This window comes from Rhea pennata, chromosome 3 (genome assembly GCF_028389875.1).
Source record: "Rhea pennata isolate bPtePen1 chromosome 3, bPtePen1.pri, whole genome shotgun sequence".
Taxonomy (NCBI): Eukaryota; Metazoa; Chordata; class Aves; order Rheiformes; family Rheidae; genus Rhea; species Rhea pennata.
In genome coordinates this window covers 101,350,971-101,375,161 of record NC_084665.1, presented here as the reverse complement: position 1 = coordinate 101,375,161, position 24,191 = coordinate 101,350,971, and the positions used below count along the sequence as shown (strand labels likewise).

General features: G+C 36.0%; 1 protein-coding gene across 1 annotated transcript in view; it reads right to left on the bottom strand.

The window, feature by feature from the left end:
- KHDRBS2 (KH RNA binding domain containing, signal transduction associated 2) overlaps positions 1-24,191 on the bottom strand; it is a 362,692-nt gene that overhangs the window by 293,624 nt on the left and 44,877 nt on the right. The window contains exon 2 of the mRNA XM_062571095.1: positions 2,623-2,750. Coding sequence (XP_062427079.1) covers positions 2,623-2,750 — 128 coding nt within the window. The remainder of the gene's footprint in view (positions 1-2,622; positions 2,751-24,191) is intronic.

Sequence of the window (24,191 nt, the reverse complement as noted above, 5' to 3'; positions counted from 1 at the left end):
AATATTTTTCTGGCTATTTTTGTCAGTCTGCCTTGTTTGGTCTGCCTTGGAATTCACGTATGATGGAAGTAAAAATGCTTGTATGAAAGAAAAAGGGCATTATGGAACAGGAAAAAAAAGGATCAACAATATAGGACTAGACTACTGTTTCAGAAGAAATTTTGAGGGTACTAATAGTATCTATTGCATAGAAGAGTGTGTGTAAATGAGACAATGCTTTTACTCAGGCTACTGAGATTTAAAGTGATTCATCTTCGAAAAGACTGCTGTTGAACTATTTAGTTACGCTCTCATCTCTTTTTCATATTTCTGTTTTGCAGAAGAGGAGAGAGGCTTGTATCCCTAACAGACATGATAATATTAGATAGCTGTTGCTAATCGCAGCCTTTGATTTTTTTTTTCTGTTGTCTGCACCAGCAATTTCAGAAATCAGATTGTAGACACTTGAGCAGAGACAATTTTATAATACTTATTGTGTAACTTCAAGAGTTATTTAACTACTAGAAGCCTTTTGTGTTCAAGTTTATTTCTGCTCAAAGTTTAAAATGCTGCTTCTAATTCTAAAGCTGTCATTAAAAGGATCTATCCTCATTGCAGCCTAACTTACAGATTGTACTGTACAGATTGACCTTTATGGAAAGGGTTCTCTTAGAGAAATTTATATTTCTACGCATAGGTAAAATAAGAGCAAATGACTTTAGAAGGTTGAAGTAATCCCTAAGTATATTAGAGCGTCTGTAAACGGTGTGGAACTATTATTTTTTACGAACTAGTCAGAATTTTTTTTTTTTTCCAAAGTTTTACACTCGTGGACACTTTCTTCAGATTTACAAAATCCTGCTCATCCAGCACTGCTCAGAAAAGCTTATCAGCAAACACTGAACGAACAAAATTATGTTCTGCTAAAGATACAAAATTAGCGTCTTTTAATCAATTGCTACTTTTGGTGGATGTTTATAAGGCAATCTTCAACAACATCTGCATACTGATTTTGACTGTCCTAAACTATAAAATTCATCAACAAAAGATATGTCATAGTGATCAGCAGTTTGATCTGAACGATGACTTTACTCCTTGAAGGATGGTTACTAGATAGCAAAAGAAACTTGCAGATCTAAGACTTTTTCCATTCTGAACATGAAATATTGCTAGGAAATCAGCAACAGAAACTTTCTGAGAGCATCTTTTACGTTACTGAAAAAGTATTTCATAACCACTACACTGATGATTTGTTTGACTGCTCAAAACCTGTAGAAATGTTTTATATCTTTATTTCTCATTAATATAACAAGCTCATTAAAGTAAATAAAGGTTAAGTTAATCATATTCAGGCACTATATTGAATAGATTATTGCATTTGTCTTTCAAATAGTTTGCCTTTCATTCTACTATCTTCATCAAACAGTAGTCTGAATAATTTGAATATTATCATATTGCCATTATAAAGTTACAGCACTATTCTATTCTTATTAAGAATTTCAAGTCACCCTTAGCATTTATGCAAAATGCTACAAATCTAGGCAAAGTACCTCAGGCTATGCAGCAAGAAAGTAATTCCTTATATCACTGTGTGCATTTCTAAGGTCTTTACCATTTGGATGATTACATTATCTCAGTTTTATATTCACTAGTCAGGAGGTAAATGTCAGCTTGAATCATTGAATCTCAATTTTTTATACCTTTCACTTTGTTTGATAGGCTTTTTACCCATTGTAATTTATTGCTATTACTGATGAAAGTATAAAGCAAAAAGCTGAGAGTGTAATCAAGGCTAATGGTGAACCAAATTCCACGTGATAATAAATCAGTAAGAAAAAAATACTCTAGAGATATATGGAGATGTTTACCATTTCAGTTCGAATACTATTACAACAACTGTTTACGTAAAATACAAGGCTGTACAAGGAAAATTGCATTCTCTTCTTTTATGTAAATATTACAAGCAGAAGTATGTGAAATTAAAAACTAAAATTTAACAGGTGAATTTGCACTTGTGATGTAAGCTTTCCTTTTAATCATGATGTGTAACACAGAGGAGAAGAAAATACCATATAAAGAGGTATATGGCAAAAAGACATTTGGATTTTATAGATAGGAACATACACTGTCAAAGTCATGGGCTGTGGTAATCCTGCTTCTTTCTCTTTCCAAACTTAGTACTCCAAAGAAAATCCCCCAATTCTTTCATGAAGAAGCTGAAACAAACCTGGGTTGATTTCTGACAGTTATTGAATCATTTTTTTTCTATATTCCACAAGAATATTTTGTGCCTAGATTGGTCCTTCATTTCTAAAAAGAAAGTATCTTGTTATTTTTATGGGGAAAAAAACCTACTATGAAAAAACACATCAGCAGTTTGCCTAAGGACCAGCTACAAAACCCACTTGAAGTGAAAGAAAATATTTTCATTTACTTAAAGAGCTTTTCTGAAAGGCTACAAGACAGAAGTTATAGCAAATAATAGCTAATAACAGTTAAATTCAAATTGAAGCTACATTTCTGTTTTTAATTATCTTCAATTCTGCATATTTATAGTCAAAAAATGGTTAAGCATTTAAAATCATAACTTTTCCACTCTTCTATTACGAAACATATAAGTATGTTAGACTATATTTACAGTACCTTTGGATACTGTTTGACAGGGATCAGAACTCTTTCTGACAGCTTTATGTTTTTGTTGCTGATAACATCAAGGTATTTCTTTTCTTCATCTTCCTTCTTCCCTTCAGATCCCTGAAATTTTTCAATTTCTGAAAAAAATTAAAAAAAGCAATCGGTGACACGCTATTTGTCATCCTCAGAAATTTTACCTTCTACACTCGAATACACCCTAATACACCTTAAAAATTTTGCATTGAACACCCATCCTATTTGCACTGATGTGTTCAAAAAAACGGATTGTCACCAGTGTTGAGAGGTAGAGAGGTGACAGGCCGTGCTTCATACTGCTTGACTAATTCTTCCCCAACAGAAACTGATTCCAAATGATCTCAGTGGGAACAGGAACAGATGAGCTTGAAGATTCAGTCTATCAATCATTAAGAGAGAATCACATCATCTTAGCTTGATGCTGTTTTGTAAATGTGACCTGCCAGAATCAGGCAGATTCAAATTGAAATGGCTAACTTCAGGGAGACTATTAAAAAACTGAAAAATCTTCTTCTTTTTACTGACTTTTCATTCAAGTCTGTTTTCTTGTGTGCAGGTCACAATAATTCAGAAATGACATACTCTCTTTCAGAAAAGGATTCAAAATGTTTTAAAGCAAATAGTACTGAATTATTTAAAGCTTGCACAAAGTAAGGAATAAAGATAACTCTTGCACAGAAAGATTCTTCATTGAAGAAATATAGCAAGTAATCATTACACAAGATAATAGTGATGACATGCAAAATATTTGATAGAGTTTACAAAGACAACCCCGAAACACATTCAAGTTCTATAGTTTGAGTGGTTTCACATGAATTCTTCATTCGTTAAGCTCTATAAGCAAAGGATAACAATAACACTTGAATTTATTACTGTGCCAAGACCTGCTGTCTCAGAGTTTCCTGATAGTATGGGTATTACTGAAAAAGCTGCATTTATAGCAGTGTTATTACTGACAGCGAGAAAATGGCAATACTGATAATGAGTTAAATAAATCGATGAAAAGAGATAGTTGTGGGTCTGAGAAGCATGCAGTGTTAAGGCCCAGAAAGCAAGCACACATACACAGGTATTTTCTTGATTTACAACAAATACATGGGAAAGACTTATAAGACTCATAAGGCACTTGCCCATGTCACAATCTGTGGATAAATACTAATGTTACCTATTCTAAGTCAAGCCTTGTTTAGTCTGCACCAGTGAACAACACTTGAATGTGACCCTTATAAGAACTTTTGAAACCTTTCATACAAGGACTGAGATGGGATACATCTCCCCTAACTTAAGATTATAAAAGTTATTTTAATAAGCACTAAAAATGTCAGTAGGGCAAGTTTCATTTTCATAAAATATTTTAATATACCAGAAAAAGTGTGATCTGTTGCGTTCAGTGGGAGGAAGAAATCTGGAAAGCAACAAGTACCAATTAAGCATGAGCTTACGAAGTCATATTTTGCAGTAAAATTACTTAGTTCTAGCTAGCTTTAAAGGGTAAGAGATTCTCTTCCAGCAGTTCCAATGCAACTATACAAAGGTTGTATCAAATTTCATTCCAGAAATCCAAAGAACAATAGTAACCCAGGAATTTTCAAATGAAAGTGGGGAAGGTGTTCCAACTAGAAAAAGTAAAACAAAACAAAAGTATAATTACTTTTTGATTAGCATAAGTGTATAGACATCTCTAATAAAATCAATGATTCTCTAGTTTACAGTAGAATTTGTCATCTTCAATATTTTCATAGACACCAACAGAGTAAAAAAATAGCCATGGAAAAATAAAGGAGTTAACATTTTCAAATCTGAATGCACAGATCTGAATACTCAAGTATGCTGCATGATTTTCAGGGTAAACTGATCATTTATCCCCTAAAAAATCATAGAATCATAGAATCAGTAAGGTTGGAAGGGACCTCGGGAGAGCATCTAGTCCAACCTCCTGGCTCAGCAGGGTCACCTACAGCATGTTAGACAGGATTACTTCCAAGCAAGTTTTGAGTATCTGCAGAGAAGGAGACTCCACAACCTCTCTGGGCAACCTGTGCCAGGGCTCCATCACTCTCACAGGGAAGAAATTCCCCCTCACGGTCAGGAGGAACTTCCTGTGCTTCAATTTCTGCCCATTAACTCTTGTCCTGTCACACAGGACAACTGAAAAGAGTTTGTGCCTGTCCCCTTGACACCTTCCCTTCAGGTACTTGTACACATTGACAAGATCCCCCCTCAGTCTTCTCTTCCCCAGGCTGAAGAGGCCCAGCTCTCGCAGCCGTTCCTCATAGGGCAGGTGCTCCAGCCCTCTGATCATCTTTGTAGCCCTATGCTGGCCTCTCTCCAGTAGCTCCATGTCTCTGTTGTAGTGGGGAGCCCAGAACTGGACACAGGACTCATTATAATCATAAATTCTCATTATAATCATGGCCATCGTAGCTCATATAGCATGTTTGAAAAACATTGATCTCCATTTTCCTTTGCACATCAGTAAAAACATTCAGAAACACTTTTAACCTGATTTGGCTGCAAAGAGGTTTCAAAAATAATCAATTTAAAAGAATTTTTTCTATAAAGGTAGACATCTTCCCCAGAAATAGCACAATTGAATTAATTTCAATCTTGCTGCAACACAATAAACTATGAGACAAATCTTCCTGGACAAACATTAAACAACGTATTATAATATAAAACATTATTAAAGTCTACACAGATCATTAACCTGATGCAAAAGTAAAAATCCATTTATAGAACTGTATGTCCTGCTACTGGTCTCACAAATGATGCTACTTCACATCAAAATTGCTGCTACTAACCATTGCTATACCTATCTCTGAAAATCTCAGGGGACCTTCCTGAGTCATGATGATAGAAGGAGTGTAACTTAGATGTCAGTTTTCCCATACCATTCTTTGTCATTCATGTCTATAAAAGCTGTAGGCTGTATATGATAACAGCCCAAATTTAATAGCCAGTACCAAACCTTTGAACAGCTTGTTCTCTTCTCATTTCATTCAGCTCCCCCCGCAGAAACTTTAACATTACCCTCAAAGCCCTTACAGTGAAATTTGCTCCTGAGCTCATGTTCTGCATAGAGCCTCACATGTAACATCCTCAGGGGTATGTGTTGCATACCATCTTCAGATCAAGTTCAAGGATTATCAAAGTCATTGAAAAACAATCCTTTGGCATAAAAGAACATTGTTGTTTTCAAATAAAATTGGTGGGAAGAGGAGCCTACTCAGAAGACAGAGATGATACAATAATCTAATTACTGGACCAAGACAAAACATATTCAATTTCTGTATTTAAAGCAGCCCTTGGCAGTCTTTGTGTCATTAAGACACACATGGATAAGAAGGAATGGGATGTTATCATGAAAGAAAATAGATCAGGATCAAACCATATCTTGATCTGGCTTGTGGCACTAATGTACAAAAAGTTTCATTAATTATAGATTATGAGCTGCCAACCAATTCTGAGAACTACAGTCATATGTAACACACACTATGAAAACACAACTGCCATCTTTAGATTTAAAATTGCATGTTTGATTTATAAATAAACGCATGTTTTGAGTTTACTGAAAGCCAGAGTTAGTACAGGATTTTGAGAACAGTGATAAAAGGTCCACAAGCACCAGCATTCTTTCAACAGGGAAGAAAATAAGGAACTCAACGGAACATTTTAACCATTACTGATCTTATCAGAAAGGCAGAAAGAGAAAAGCAAGCATCCCTGGAGAAAAAATTTCACACATTTTCCACCCACTTTTCCTCCAAGCTAACTGAATTACAGCAGGGAGAAAGATAGCTATTCAATTACCTCCTACAGGACCTGTCAATCCCCAAGCGCACTTCATTCTCGCCTTTCATCAGTAACACAGCACTTCGGCTCTGCCTTCGGTGTAATACACATGTATCCTATCCCTCTTAATTGGAAGAGGACACACGTATCGCAGTCAGGCAAAAGAGGTCACAACTAGAGAAGTGGCAGAGGCTAAGGGAACTCTTTACATTTTTTTAGAGAATTTTCTCCAAAGAAAATTCATCGCAAGCTCTCCCCAGAGTTGGAACTGTAGCGCTCTGGAAATGCCATGAGCCTGTTTAAACTTTTGTGAGGGGAATACCTTCTTCTTCCTTTTCCTCGTCGTTTTAATATAGAACAGCATAGCTGAATGAATGGCTCTCACTTTTTAAAAATTATCTGCTTTACTTTTACAGTACCAATAAAACGATGATGTTAATTATAGTTCACTTCAATGTATTTGACATCTATTACAAAACTTGTGTCATGAATATGGTTTTTCCATTAAAAGTAGGCATCCCACAGTAAAAACATCCTTTTGCTACACTTAAGAGTCATGTCAAAACTCATCAAAAAATAATGTTCTTCTTGTCAGCCTGTCCAACCTACCAAAAAATGAAATCTACGCATCCCTGTCTGCTGTCAACATTTGCTTCCCATTTAAAAGACTCCTGCAAGCTTACCTTGCAACTTACCTGTCTCGCTTTTCCGAGTCTTGTGTTTGCAATATTGGCTTTATTTCATTAAAGAAACATGAGCTGCTGTTACAAGGTCAGACCCTTTTTAAGTGTGGTCTGCTTCCATTAGTGGGAGCGATTTCTACTATGGGAATATCACCAATCTCTTGCCTGTATGTAGTATTACACATAGCAAGGTTATCTAGCACTCTGAGAAGTACATTTTGCTGCACGTGCACTTTTGCTTAGGTGATCAGGAGAATGTTTGAATGGAAAGAGAAAGAATGAGCAAATACCAGCAAAAAATATTATTTGATACATGACTATCTTAAAAAAAGCTTTTGTTATTTAAGGCCATTAGAAACTACAGAGTTCAAATCTTGAGTACCTCCAGTTTTAATTTTAAGCAGGGTTCTTGGATTTTGGGAAAAAGAACTTGATAGCTCAAATAAATACAATTGGACAAATTAAAGCGAAGTTGACTTGTGGGAAAATAATAACCTAGGAGGTTTTCCGGGCAGGAAAAGGGCATCCAAACCCCTAAGGATAGAGTCAATATCTAAAGGAATAGGGAGGAGTTAAGACAACAACCAGCCACAAGCTGGCTCACTCCATTCACCCAGAAACCACAAATATCTGTTAACAACATTCCTCCACTGTATGTTCACATATCCATCCACTGACACAGACTGCAATCACAACAGTGAAGATGATTCAGAGAGCATACAGGAGTGATGCCTATTACAACAGACATACCTAAGGTAAAATACATCTGAGAATGACAAATTCAGTATCTGTAAGAAAACTATAGGCCAAACCAAAAAGGAATGTATGCCTATGTGGTCTATTGTGGGTTGAAACAAACTTGATTTGTCCACACACTAAATCACAAGAAGCTTTGTAACCGTATCAACTAAAGGTAAACTATCTTGACTCTCAGGCAAAAAAAGGAGTTGTTAAAACAGATGTTGGAAAAAGACTCTAAAAGACAAGTCAAAGAGGAACAATAAAGATCTGTAAAATCAAGACTGATACGTGAAGCTGAGAAGGGAATGGTTATTCATCATTTCTCAGAAATGCAAAGCATCAATTTATCATTTTACAGATTGAAAACAAAACAAACAAAAACCTTTATATTCAAAGTGCAATTATATTATGGAACCACTGAAAGCATCCGTATTGATAAAATCAGGTCTTCTATGATGATTTAATTCCATGATTAGACTCCACTTGCCAGTAAGGCAAGACATCCTACTGATGGTCTTTTCAATTTGGGGACATGCAAAATTGCAGCATCTTCTAAGAGCTTACTTCAGGCTTTTGTCACTGTGGCACTAATACAGTCATTATCAAGATGCCTATTTTAAGAAACTTAGAGGAAACACTGGAAAGTGGCTACACTCTTTAATCAGTACTCATCGGACCATATCTGGAATGCCAGATCCAGTTTTGTGTGTTCCCCCCCCCCCCCACCTAAAAAATACAGGAAAGACATTGATAAACTGAAACAAGTTCAGTGGAGACCACCAAGACAGTCGGGGGCTGGAGCACTGAGGAAGCAGGGTTTGTGTAGCCTGGAGAAGGGACAGCTCCGAAGGGAACTAACAGCAGCCCCCTGGTGCCCAGGAGAAGACAGAGCCAGGCTCTTCACAGTAGCACATCACAGGAGGATGAAAGACTACAGGAAAAAAATGAAATAAGAGAGGTTCAGACTGAAAATAAGGAAAAGACTTTCTCATCATGAGGACAAACAAGCAATGGAGAAGACTGGCACCCAGAGATGTTGTACATCAACTGTCCTTGGAGGGTTTCAAGACTCACTGAATGAAGCTCAGAGCAATTTGGTCTGACCTCACAGCTGACCTAGCTTTGAGCAGGAGCTTGGACTAGAGACCTCCTGAGCACCCTTCCAGCTTGAACTCTCCTATGATCCTATGAATTTAATATCTTTAAAACCTATACTAGTCTGTCAAGTTTGCTTGAACTTGACCAATGGATTCAAAAGTTTTTGCAGATAAAACTGGACAAAGACATAGAAACAGCATGAGAACTTCAGCCCTGTATCCTTAAGAAACTTGTTAACAAAACATAGTAATATAGGTAGAGAAGAAATTCAAGTTCTAAAGACATTTGCATCTATAACTGATGAAAATCTAAAAATCAATAACAAGTAAGCAAAGTAAGAAGGATAAAATGAAAGTGAGCAAGGACCTAATAAAGCCCTTATCCTCCTCTTTAAATAGGCAACAATTTTTTAAAATGAAAGTGAGCAAGGACCTAATAAAGCCCTTATCCTCCTCTTTAAATAGGCAACAATTTTTACTGTCTTGTTAATATTTTGATTTTTATTCGTAGAGTTATTTCCTCTCCAAATTACATTATTAGTAGAAATACAAGCATTTTATGTTGATATAGCTATCAGTATACATTAGAGATTATCTAAGGCGAATGTTAACAGTGTTAAGTAACTAGAAAAGTTTTGAAGTGGAAATACCAGATCTTGCCAAATTAATGGCTATCATTTGCTCAGACACACAGCTTTCTGGGGAAAGATTAAAGTTTGCTAAGCAATTTCAAAATACAGTATTCCATGTAATTCTAGGTCTGCATCAATATGAGCATTTATGATGAAGCTGACTGCAGGATAAAAAGACAAATAAGTGGAGTCTTTGTCATCTTAGTCATTCAATGCCAGCAGCAGTGTGTCCAATAGAAAGAAAAGATTTTGAATGCATTTTGAGTGCAACGATCTCCCAAAATACAGTTGATGAAATTAAAGCGCCACAGCAATGTTAGCCACAAGATATTAAAATTTTTTACTACTTTGGGGAGAATATTGCTATTAAAAGAACTGAGCAATTACAACATTGATTAAATGTATTTTTAATGAGATTGTAAGAAATAAATAGAAAAACGAAAGAGAAAGGAAGAAAAAGAAAGAAAGGAAGGAAGAGAAGGAATGAAAGAATGAAAAAGAAAGCAAGTCAGCCACTGGGTAGAATTTTAAAGACTAAGGTTCTTTTAAAAGAGCCTTTGAAGTCAAACATATCTTTCTTTGGGGAGTTAGTCTGCATAGGCTGTGATGAAGGTTTGATGTTACCAACTGTTGTATTTCCAGAACCGCTGTGTGCAGCTCACTAAGTAGCTGAACTCAGTACAGCTCTCCCTTCTTACCTCTTACTTTCAGAGAAGCTTAGATAGTATTACGAATATGCTACCAGTTAGATGAAAGAAAAACTTGAAAGTTGCTAGTATATTTTTTATTTAATTCTGTTTTTCTTTCATCTGAAACCAGTCATAAAAAGAGGAAGTAGGGCTTGAAGATTTACTCAGACCAGAACAAAAAGAAGGCAAAAACCACCAAAAATGTTGAGCGTATTTATTTTTGAACATATCTCTAGTTGTCCTTGGACCTAACATCCTGGAAAGCTTTGTTGCTATGATGTCTAAGAAAAAAGAAAGTAGTTCTTTGTCAACAGAGATTGTTGAAGCTTCTACTGTATTAATGTTCATTCAACAAAGCACTTTAATCCAGGGAGTACTTCAGCATGTCTTAATCTGAAGAGAAGAGATCAGTGCTGTGTTATATATTGTATGGTTCAGAACAGATAAGCACGAGTGAAAGATGAATCGATCAGTGAAATCACCAGTAATTCCCTCAGTGAGATATTCGTTACTTATCCCCTTACCATTTGAAAGTTGACAGGATTCTTAAAACGGTGCTCTGCCTAGTTGCAGTGACTAAAAAAAAGTAAGCTTTTCAGTCTCTTCACAGTTTCTGGAAAGGAAGAAACCCTTTCTATTTCTCTCTCTCTACTCCTAGAACTTATTAGTGATAGAAGAGTTGCCTACTACTCTGTCCTCAGAGCAAGACACAAAGATGAACAGAAGGCAAGTTTTTTTGCTGCTCTTACTTAGCCTCTTTAGGGCTTTCTTTTTATAGTTTTTTTTTTTTTTTTTTTTTTTTTTTTGAATTGTGAGGTAGATCAGATACAGAATAAAACTGACATTTGAAAGTATACAGCATTGAAAATTCTGAAAAGATGCCACTTACTGAAGTTAAGTATAAAATTTTGCTTGGAATTCAGGTTTCTCACTAACCTCTCTTGGTTTTGCAGACAGCAACAGCACTAATGAGCTAATTACCTCTGCCCACAAAGTCATCAAAGTATATCAAAGTAGTCTACAAACACTCGAAATAGTAGCATCCATTTAGGATGTGATGTCAACTACGGGGCTCAGAAAACTGACTGCATCTGAAAGAGTGACAGGAAAACTAAAGTTCATTGGAGAGTCAATGACACTCCAAACAACGGGGAGAAATTGCTGAGAGCTGGAAGAGATTTAAAATGTCTCAGAATAAAATCTTTGCTTCCTACCATGGTTCTATCAGCAAGTAGAAAAGATCGAGTACTACAGAGATAGGAAAAATCTGTGTGTGTGTTTGTATATACACACATGTATAGCACAAATATATATAAAGCATATAAAATCTTTATTCAAAACTAGTAGAAACAATAAAAGAGAAACCAAAAATTCAGTGATGCATCATCTATATCACATCTACCTACTTATAATGATGTTATCTCTTAAATGATTGTTGCTTCATCACAATCAAGTTACATTTACACAGAAGTTGCATCCAGGTGCTCCTCAAGCTATTAATCTGCAGGATTTCCAGATACACAGTTGCATTTTGCATTTTATACTTAAAAGCTGATTCCAATGAATTGAAGAAATGTGAAATGTTTTCCACTCAAGCTAAAATACAGATATGTGCCAGTATCTCTAATAAAATTTGAATTGAGTATTTTCATATTCTCTTATTATGAGTTGTATTGAACAGGTTCTTCTACAACATGCTTACTGTATACTAAGCAATATAAATGCCACAATTCCTGAGCATTATCACTACACTCATTAATACTATATACCTAACATATACATAAAGTTTACTTGTGGTAAACATCAAGTTTCATGATATTCAGAGGTTAAACACTGTTTCTCATTACACAGGAAGATTACTGACTTGTTTCTACTAGATTTTATAATTTATATTTTCTTTCTGTTGCTGCACATTTTAATTTACCTTATCAAAAGCAACAAATTGAAATATATTTTGAATAAACTGATATTTTAATTGAAGGAATAAATTAGAGACATGTAATAGCAGAAAAGTGTGCAAGTCTTAACTTACAAACCCACTGAAGACCACGTCCTTGCTCTGAGCCTCCTCTTTGAGGCCTGTGAAAACAGATCCTTGCTCCAGGGGATCACTAACATACTAAAAGATGACCTAACTTCCTATAGTGCCTTTTCAGTAGAAACTGTCAGCAAAACAAAGACGGATGATTTATTCAGCAACATGTATTCACCAACTTACTAAGGTAAGGAAACTGAGGAAGCTGAGGTGGTGAAAAAATGGATCTTTTTAATTTTTTAATACTTTGTAGAGATTTTATTGTATAAAGTTTATCACTTTTTTTTTCCCTGTAGAATTTTCATTGAAATTGCTGGAGCACACTAACACACACACCACACTCGTGTTTTCGTTGTTGAGTGCAAGCCTATTATACTGAGTGAAAGTCCATCAACAATAAATGAAAGCACAGTTACAATGCAACAGACATGTCATTTATTGACATATAAACTGCAGATATCCCAGCTGCTCCTACATGGCAACTGGAAGAGAGCGTCCCAAGAAAGCACTTCAAGGACACTTTAAAAGTATGCTTAGCACATTAGTGAGGAACTCTTCTGAGCTCAAATAGGAAGCAATGAGCCACCCAACCTTCTTGAGTAAGGGCACCATGTCCTTCAGCAAAAAAAGGGCAAAAGATTTATCTGTCAAAAGCACCAATTGAAAAACATCTGCTTTACAGGCATGTCTTCATTACTGCATGTTCAGCCCCAAGCATGAGGGTCTCCTCAGAACAGTGTGCATCCATAATATCAGATCTCCAAATGTAAAAGACTGTCATTATTACTGCTGGCATTCTTTTTCCTTGCTTCTGCTAGCCACAATCACTGATCAGCAGTAATCACATCAAAAATACAATAAAAGGGAGACACTGGACTAGAACTAAACCCCAGTTAAGACAAAATTAACCTTTCTGACACCAATAGCTTTTGCATCCGGTACTACAAACTTTCAGAAGCACCTGAAGACGAGAAGAAAACCAGCAGAGATGCCTATATTTGTAACTTATCTGTGATATAGGCACTTGAGTTCAAAAAAGTTCCATTTTTTTCTCATCATCATCACCTTCTCCCTATTTTAAAAATCTAATTTCCACATATTTTCCTCTACATTTCTTCACAGACAGTACAGCTACATGCATATATTACTGCCCTGACTAGCAATAGTGATTTTTCTGCTGGACTGATAATGTAGGCATCATTCCCTTTTAAGGCTAATAAGGTCACATTTTTCCTAGTGAGATGAGCACTCCAGGAGTCCTTCTCTGGTCCTGAAGCCAGCTGACCTAGAATAGCCTGTATCCATGCACAGAATAGCATGGCCAACTTCTCTGCCTCTTCCCAGAACAGAGTGCCCTTATGCTAACCATTGGGAAAATTATTCCTCACTCACACCACTCTTCAAGCCGTGATCAAAGATTAACTGGGAAAATATTGATTGTGCACATATGATAGGGATTATACTACCAAATAAACAATTTGGAGAACCAGGAGCCAATGGTTGAGTCTATGTATTGGCCCTGCTCAGTTTAATGGTATAACGTAAGCATCTAGAAACTCACCCAGTTATCAACACAGAGGTAGTCACAAGTGTTATTTGTAGCAGATAGATTTAACAATTAACTATTAGTTTGCTTGTTAAGTGACACTGAGTGTTCTTGGCTACTATTTGTTTGTGCAGGAAAAAGCACTTGGTAACTGAGGCAAGATGAGGGCCATTCTTAAGATTCAAAATAAACTAAGTGTCTACAAATTGTTCAACAAGGAAGCAGGAATCCTGAGTTTTGCCCAGAAATAGGACTCTCTATGGCAGCTATAGCAAACAAAACTCCTATAAATAAAATTTCTCTTACTGGGAAAAAAAAAAAAAAAAACACGTTAGCACTAGGTAATGTGATTTCATTGCACCAGGGTATTTGACATAAGCAATTAAAACTCATCCTACATTACAGTATTACAGTATATGCAGTATTACAACAGCATATAGTAGTTGCATATAGCAACAAAGAAGACACATGTTCTTCACAGGCTTGTCACCTAGCCGTAACAGTACTTGTCTTCACTGTAGAGGCCACAGCAATAAATTAAAATGTACAGATGTCAAGGAGACTATTTCCTGCAAATACCCTTCTATTCTTCCAGCTACGTTTCTAGGAATCAATTTAAAAAGGTGAAGAACACCTGTTTGAACTTGTCTGCAACCCACTTCATCACTGCTACACATGAAAGGCTGTTATCTTATCAAGGGGAAGAAATGGGCCCAGAATAATGATTTAAAATTGTATCAGAGTTGTATATGCTGTTGTCATACATCCAAAAAAATCAATGTTAGGAAGACGCTTTTTTTCACCAGACCCTTTGATTCTTACCCAATAATTCTAAAAGAGAGAAAAAAAGATTTTTTTAAAGATCCTAATCAGCAGCTGTACTAATCAGACAGATGCATATCACATAGAAACTGAAAAGGAACAGTTAGATGAAACTGAATCAATACACAGCAGAAGTGCGGAGAGTCAGGAGCTCAGTAAGCCATATGAGAAATTCACAGAGGTGATGAAATCTGCTTCTGAAGGAGCTCCACAACTGCTTAATTTGTTACATAGTTTGGGAGTAATCTTTGAATCCTTGCTGATGCTGAGATCTTATATAAGTGGATATCCATAAATTATATCTATGAGTAATACTTCTAACTCCGTCTGGCTAGAAGAACCCATGCTGGCACACCACAGCCTGATATTTTTCACTCTGTCAAAAATTCACAGATGCATTTCATGTTCTGGACTCCACTTCAAAATGCTGCAGCTATATCACAACATATTATAAAACCAAATATATTCTGAGCCCTCAGCTACGGCTTTTCATAGTTTCAACTCAAGTTCAAGGCAATGACACATGCTTTCAGGCATTTCATAGCATGTGAACCAGGATATCTAAGAGGTGGTCTACAATCCTGTGCCAGATATCATGAGAAATGAGTTCATTCCTCAAGCATAATAAAACTCATTGCAATAGCAGTTTGGAAAAGATAGGGCTCAGCTGTGGAATATAGTCTTCCCAGAAGCCAGAAATCTAGAAAGGCTTTCCAGAAATCTGTCATGAGTCTTCCCCAAATATCTGACCTCATGCATTGCTTTTACCTTTTTATCACTGACACAAATATACAGTAAAAGAGCAGAACTAATGAATTCCTGTTTCCTTTAGATTTGTGGCCTGCATCTTTCATCATCTTTCCCCACAGATAATATCCTTTTTTTTTTTTTTTGCCCTTCCTTTTCACCTCAGCTTTCTTCCACATCACTTATCTGCTGAGGTGGGTAAGGAGGCAGCAGATACTGTGGCTGACTCAGATGTTGGTTTAGGCAGCTATTTGCTGCTGTGTTTTAGACTGAGTAAGGGGCTGAGATATTGTCTCCCCCCAAACAACCACTATTTAGACTCTCTCTCCTAGACACAGCTACCAGACTTCCTTCCTAACAATATTCAAGAGCTTCATCTATTGTAAATTTTTATGGTTATATTAAATATGGTAAAAATTAGCCATTAGATTCAAAAGTTATTTATAAAAGAGAGACTGGCAGACAAATAGATAGCCCACTTCATTATATAAAGTAACTGCATTTCCTTGGAAATCTTTCTTAAAAATGCCATACAAGTAATTCTTGTTTTTCCCCTGGAGAAATGGACATGAGAACAGTGAATACATGACCAACCCAGAAGCACACAGTACATGAATGGGATGGACTGTAACAAAATGTCTTATGATGTAGAAGCCCAGCGGCAGGCCCTACACAGCCTCCTGATTGCCTTCCTCCTCACCAGAATAAGTGTAATTGAATTCCTCAGTGAATAATATGAAGCAGCCAGGTAAGGCACACACAGACCACAGCATGAATACTTGTTTAGAACACAACAGAATTCAGAAAATTAGGTAAACAAAGGCATTAAATTTCATCTAGAAAGTAGAAGGACCCCTCAGCTTGTTTTCTCACCAATTTGAGTGCTGTTTTATTTTATTACCCGGAAACTAGCCATACAAATCTGAGATATGTCATGCTTTTCTTTAAAAGTAATTCTTTCTTCCAGCAAAGGTAGCTAGCAGACAAGCCTCTGATTCTAAAAGTGAAAAAGAATATCTACCATGCTTCGAATTGTCAAACTACTGAAAATTCTCATTATACTTCTGTATATCTGCTAACATCTTTTCTTCCTTCCTGTCTCTTCTACTTTATATGCCATCTTTGTGAACTATCTCACTATTACTGCTCATTAACGGATCTACAAAGAAATATCTCTGCTGAGATTTTTTTTTCCAGCACACTGCTGAAAGAGTAGTAAGCTCTCTAAGGCTGATCAGATTTGAGAAAATGTCCTCCTTCACGACATATATTCCAATTAACCATGTCCAGATGAAATGTTTTATACCGCCGTAGTTGCTACATCGTAAAATATTTAAAAACCAGGAAAAAATACAACTCACAATGAAAATGTTTAAACAAATTGCTCAGTTTGCTTACATTTTATGTCTCAAACTAACAAGCCTTTTATCTGGTTACATGTCTGTCACTGAAGATCCCAGCAGCTGGTAAAAATAAACATCTGCCAATCTGTTCCTGTTTCCAAGAATGTGCAGGGCAGAAAAAGAACTTGGGCAAACCCGTATTGATTCAAGCATGCTAAAGAGTTTGTCAGCTGCCTTGATTAGCACAGGAAACAGCCTCCTGAGCTCAGAAAATGCCAAAGGCTCACTCTTTTAAGAAAAAAAAAAAAAAAATCCAGGAGAACACAGTGGTGCAAGACAATCTGCTTCGCTCTAAAGCTGTTCTGCTCAGGCTCCATCTAGCACAAGAACAGTAATTTGATGCTAAATCAAAGAGGAATTCAGTATTTTTGTGAGAATGATTCTTTTTTCAATAAATTACAATGATTTCATTCATGAATATTCCAGTAGGACTTGGTAAATACACTGCTTTTTTTTAAATGATGATAAAAATCATATAGCTTCTCCTTTACTATAGAGCGGATGCACTCACCAATAACAACAGCTTGCAGTATTCACAGATTTATCATTCCAATTTTATGGAGCATCAAAATTAGAAGACAGATTTTTCCTTCAGTCAAAATATCCAGCAATCTCAGTACTGGAGAGCTGAAATTGTTGATCATCACTGGGAGTATGTTAATTTTTGCACATACACAGCATCATGGCTGCCCATCTGGGTGCCTGAGAAGAATATTAATGTCCACTTTGGAAACAGTTGCTTAAAAGGAGATTCCCAGGAAGAAATATGAGTCTTTTAATGCAACAATAAGAATATAAAGTGTGAACAATGTTAAAAGGAAAAAAAAACTAAATAAATAAAAGATCAAAACAACATGGGAGAGTGGAGAGGAAGGACAAACAAGTATTTGCAATATTTGCACTTTGTTTTTCCTCTGGTTTGTCATAATCCTGCACTGGCAGAAAGTTCTTTCTTGGTGGAAAAGGCTTTTTTAATGTCATTTCTAGAAAATAAAACAAAGTGCTCTGACAGCTTACAACTAATGTACAAGACATTAATATTAGACATTCTGTAGATACAGCTTATTTTACATTATAAAATATTTATTGAAAAGAAGAAATTTAGGATTTTTTCTGGACCTGGAAGGAAGGGGCAAGAATTCTGGGAATTTGGAGAAAATTGTGTCAAGACATGGTCATGGTACAGTCAAGAAAATATAAGGCAGAAATGCAAGAAAAGAGATGTCAGGATCAATCAAGGTAAAAAAAAAAAAAGGAAAAGGTAAGACAAAATTTCATGTCATACTTCGTCAATCTTCTGTTTGAAGAAGAGAGCAAGTTACTGAGCAGGAAACAAGAAATCAAGGGAGCAAATCTGAAGGCTTTGCCTGAGGAGGAGAACAAGCACCGACATCAAATAGGAGACACCGTATTGTTCCTGAAGCAGAGCTGAAAGGGGCAAACGTAGCTTCTCTCACTTTTTAAGCATAGTCTGAAGTGCCTGTTAAACTATACATTAATTTGTACAAATATGCTCTAAATTTTGCTTGCTAATAAATCTGCTTCTTCACTCAATATTCTTAGGGTTAGGCAATGCCTTTCTACCTAAGTATGCCACCACAGACCAAAAAAAACCAAGGCTGGTAACTCTCAGGTAGATCAGTGGGAAGTATCCCAAGTATCCCTATTCCTTGACAGAAGAGCCTGACAACCTTCCTGCTGCCCAGAGGGCTGGGGACAGTCCTGAACAGAGATGTATAGCCAGATTCACCAATTAATGTGTATGAGGGAGCAGGGGAGATGGAAGAGACTGCTTATCTCCTCTCACCGTTTCTAAGGCAAGGCTCATGGAAAAAGGCAGAGGAGTGGGTAATATCTTTAGGCTACAAGAAATTCAGTGGTACCTTTAAATTATAAAATTGATGAGTGTCAGGAAGTGTCTGTGTGAACTGGAACTTGACCAACTATAGTATTAAATTATCAAAAATGGACCTGGCGGAACTTAGACTCATTAGCACTCTCCTAGGCAATTCTTGGGCATGACTGAGGACCAAGAACCATTCCCTACAAAAAGTCTCCATGTGCTCTCTATTTTGGAGGGTAAGAGAATATAATGGCATGGATGCCTCCGGTTTCATGACACTTGATTTCAGTGCCAAAGAATAGTTCCAGGTATACTTAACTTACATAGACATACCTTATGCATGTTTCAGAGCCAGAAACAAGTAAATTCATTTTAGTGATTCTGAAATTCATTTCAATTTTCTTGAGATTAAATATAGTGGGTAGGATTCTTTCCCCCATCACCATATTATTTCCTCAAGAGGCTCTGCTAAGGGACTTTTCAATGAAGGTTTAAAAAAGGAAAGTAAAACCTGAGAGATAATTTACATGCCTTACCTATTCCTTTGCAGATTCTCAGAAAAAGCCTGATATCTCAGGGATGAAAAAAATAAATAAAAATAGAGCAAAGCAGCTGTAGAGAAGAAATCCTGCAGAAGACAACCCTGGTAAGTGTTACTGCAAAGAAGCAACAACTGATAAATGAAGTTGTAGAAGACCATCAAACTGAGCGGATAAAGACCAGCTCCTGCAAGGAACCTGCCAAGCATGACACTAAGCAAAAATAATCCACTACATCACATTACATCCTTTACATAAATGCAGTTTAACCATAGGCTACATGTTGAATGCCATTGTGTTTTTTCCTAGGGTATCTTTGATTCCAAAGGTATTAAAGTCAAGCAAGGTCAAGCAAATGAACACACATATTAACCACGCTCCACTTTAAAACACTTGTAAAACTGATATTCTACAAATAGATATGAAAGTATTTTTCCAAATAATTGATTAATTTCAGCTTTTTTGCAGGGGTGGGGGGGGGGGCAGGTCATGTTATAATTGAATCCATGTGTCTGGCTAACCACAGGCAGAAGAAAAGCACCATTCTTTATCAAATCAAAAATACTAAGAATTAGCTAATAGAAACTATTCTTTGATTTGCACATTAGCAAGCAAAAACTCAGATTTTGGAACATCTTCATAGAATCAAAATTGCATGGAATAAAAACAGGCTTGTTATTCTTTTTGCATTATTTTTTAATCTTTCTCTCTAGAAACCGATGCTGCCAGCAGGAACGCTCCAATGATTTAGTCTTCATTTGTCCACACATTTCTAAACATGTGTGCTGCTACATCCAACATCTTTATTTTACAAATTAAAACTGCAGCACACAAATTGAATAAGACTAGCCTACTGTTATAATAGGATGATGATTCCAAATACGTGCAAACAAAAATGGTATAATTATTCACTCAGTTAATTGAGACCTTGTCATAAGTAAATTGCTGTCTGGATATTTGCCAGGAGAAAACTGCAGATTTTCCTTTGCAATCTATACTATATTTCGGTACCATCTTTCACAGAATCTTCTCTTTCTTATACCATATGGAAGCATTTCATACAAACAAATTCTAAGGATTTGATAATAAATGCTTCGGAAGAAACCACACTGCTTCCATTATAGGAGAAGTGTCTGAGAAAGCTATATATAAGATTCAGTAATCAAATCATAAGCAGTACAGAATGGAGTAAACAAAAGACACAATAAAGCAGGAAGAAGTAAACTGTAGCTGAATCTTTTATTTGTGTGACAGAAGCTCTTAGAGCAAGCTTTGGTCATATGGATAAACATAACAAATGCTGTGAAAGCCCTAAATTAAAGAGAAATATAAAAATACATTAGTGCTAATGTGTAGTTTATGTTTAAGCAAAAATTAATTTAGCCATGGATTTTGAAGACTTATTAATTTAGCCATGGATTTTGAAGACCTATAAGCACTTAATTCTTACTGAAATGAGCAGTAGTCAGATGAGTAAATAACTTTTGAAGCCTTGTCCTTAATGCTAATGAATAAGGCCAGGACTGGATCATGAAGTTCTCTACCTAAGGACAGGTATAGCTAAAGATCCAACAATATAAAGCTTCTATATAATTCTCATCATTGTGCCAACAAAGTCTCATCTGTAGGAGAAAAATGCTCTTTTGAGACCAGATGCCACCAAATATACACAGATTGAGAAATGCCCTTCTGCTAGTACCTTTGGGAAATCAGTGGGAATAAGCCATGAGAAATGTATGATTCATTTTAAATGAAAATTAAATAATCCAACCCCTTCCTTGTTTTCGCTTGTCAGTTTTTCTGTTATAAAAATTCCCCCAAAACAGTAGTATTTGAGCAATGAACATACACTAAATATCTTCTTCAATACTACAGCTTAAAGAAAGCCAAATGTTGTTGTTCTTTATATTGTTATTACAATAAAATGTTGTTGAGGTAGTAAATCTCCAGGCATAATAATAATGTTTACTATCAATTTCTATATACAAACAACCGAAGTTATACTGAAATCCCTCCCTTTTTTTAAAAATCATTTACATTTAATTCTTGCATTTATGGGAGATATGCTTATTTCCTGAACAGTGTTCAACCAATGGATAAACCCACATATGGATCCTATATACATTTGCCATGTTTCAGAATATGTCTCTACAGTAGTCAGGTTTCCCTTCCCTTGTAAAAAGGCACTACCTTTTTTTTTCTAATCAGTACTGAATTTATATTGGTACCACATGGAGTTTCTTAGGAACCTAGTTCCCACTTTCAAAACTCAGGTAGGCACCTAATGCAAACGTTATTTCAATTAACCAGGCACTGAATTCTAAGAGTCAAATTTTGGAAGGAATTAAAACACCCAACAGGGCAAGCACCTAATTCAACTAAGTGATTTATAGACTCATGCAATATATTTACAAAATATAATAAAACCCTGAAAAGGGTTCAACTATGCTGGACAGCATAAGTCTCATAGGGCAGTATTAATGTAAAGTTGCTCAATAATTGTTACATTGATATTTTAAGACTACAAATTTGGATTATAATCTGGTCTCCATTACATTCAGCACAGTAAGTTAAAAAAAAAAAAAAAAGAAAAAGGAAAAAAAAAAGGACAGTACCAGCTCCTGATAACACACAATCGAAGTACCAAATACAACACATTAGAACAAAAACCAAGAAACTGATGAAAGAATGGGAATTTGCAGTTATAGTAGAACAGCATATTTGTGTACTGGCGGAAATCTCAGCTTGCCACCTGCCTACAGACTGTCATTTAGCAGTGTTTTGTGGGCACTGAAGTGGAGGTAACACTTCAGAAAGTATTTGCAGAAAGATGAGGTAATGGCATTATGACTTTTAAAGGAATTTCATTCCATTTATAAAGGACTTCATAAAAAGTGCAAATATACAGAAAAACAAAACAGACCATTAGCAAAATGAAGACTGAGAGTCTAGCTGGGAAACTGTCTTAAAAGAAATTTTCCCTTAGGCATTTGTATGAGCCTAGACCTGTTAAAGCATATGGATTAATCTCTAATATCTACGCTGCAGAGCACATCCTCTAAAAAGGATCCACTGTGTAACAGTGTTATTAATTAAATACTGAATAAACATACTACAACTATTATCATATACATAATAAAATTAATCTATTCTCTTATCTATTCACAGTAGTTTTTCTGGATTTGCAAAATGTAGCTGTCTCTTGTACACATTATCAGACTTCATTTCCATGTCAGTTCCTATATATTTTTCCTATTAAATCTTCCTTATTAAATACTAGGAAAGAGATAGAAATAAAAGTGTTTTTTTAATGAAGAATTATTTTCTGATATGGAATTGTTCACACAGATTATCTAATTATTGTTGAACAGATATAGTCTGTGAACAAGGATTTTTCTTTTTGAAATAATGTTCATAACATATCCCACTATGTAAAAAGGTAAGCAGAAAGCTCCCAATTTGAGTTCCAGTGCAGTCTTGAAGTCTTGGATAACGAACGACATCCTCTAACAAGTATCTTTTCCGTCCACATTTCCAAACCAGTCATACTTTTAAATCCTGTTACTATTGGTCATATATCATATCTTCATTTATCACCATACTCTAGTACCTTGGTACTCTAGTGAATAATGCTGCGTAAGTATTTAAAAAAGAGCCCTCAGCCCAGAGTGATAACAATCTAATCAAAAAAGAAGGACTTGTGCAGACAAATATGTAAGGTAGTGTAGAAACAATGAAATGGTATATACCTTCAGAGAAATAAAGATTTTGAGCATAACAATGGATCTATTGCTTCTCAGTGTCTTGTTGCTATCACAAATCAGGAGAATTTTCTGAAATAATCAGAAATGGAGGGGTAGAGATGCAGTTTACAGATGTTAACGTGAAGGATCACAATATGAAAAAGCATGAAGATATTTCCTTGAGAAAGGAATTTGTCTTTCCTTCAGAAATTAGAAGGGTGATGAAGGTAGGCTCAGCAGGCAGACCTTAGCTGGCAGAAGACATCTCAGGAATGAGTGATGTATGGTTGCGTGATGTGAGAAACCAGAGAATATGCTACAAAGACTGAAAGTTTAAGTAAATATCATGTGGTGTAAAAAGAAGTTAGAAAATTAAAATGAGTGAAACTCAAAGAAAGGACACTACCTATTAGGAAGCTTGTCACTTCAGAAGCATTTTGAAGTGATGCAAATAAGGCAAACTTAAGCTGTCACCAAGAGAGAAGAAAGTGCAGCTAACAAGAGAAGAAAATGGTCTCCATGAGAAAATTAGCTGGATGGAGAGATAAGCTAGATTGATCTTACGTTGCTCACCTGAGTGTCTATGGCAGGAAAGAGGGGAGTGAACCAGCATTGTATATTCCTTCACATGAGACTCTGAATAACTGATCTGTATGCGTTCATTGCCTTTGTATCTTTCTTTTATCAAGTATATGTTAATCAATACTTTTACTTTAAAAACATTTGTTAGAAGGACATTTGTTGTCCATGTCACTTACAATTTGGTTCCTGAAAAAGCTGATATAGAGACACTTCAACAAAAAAGATCTGGATTTTCAAGTATCAGTGCATCTCCATGGAGTCATGGCCCATGATCACAATTTAATGGAACTATGACAATTTACATGCCACATCACAAACAAATGTAGAGAAACCTGAGGATACACTAACCAAATAATAGTAAAGTTTATACATCTCATCCCTTGCATGCCTAATGGCGGGAAAGGGAGGAGGCCAGCAAGCTGGAATGAAAAAGTGAACTTCAGCAAGAGTTCTGGAAGAGACGATGCTTAGATGAGCTCGAGCAGCCTCTAAAAGCTGGTTTCTCACAGTGTCTAGGATTACAAAGGATAAATGAGTGCAAGGAAGTCTACCTACTTCAAAAGCAGCATGCGTACAGCCAGTGTCATATAATCCTACTCACTTGTCTTCCTACAAGCCTCAATTGTACTGTGAAAAGTGTTTATGTTT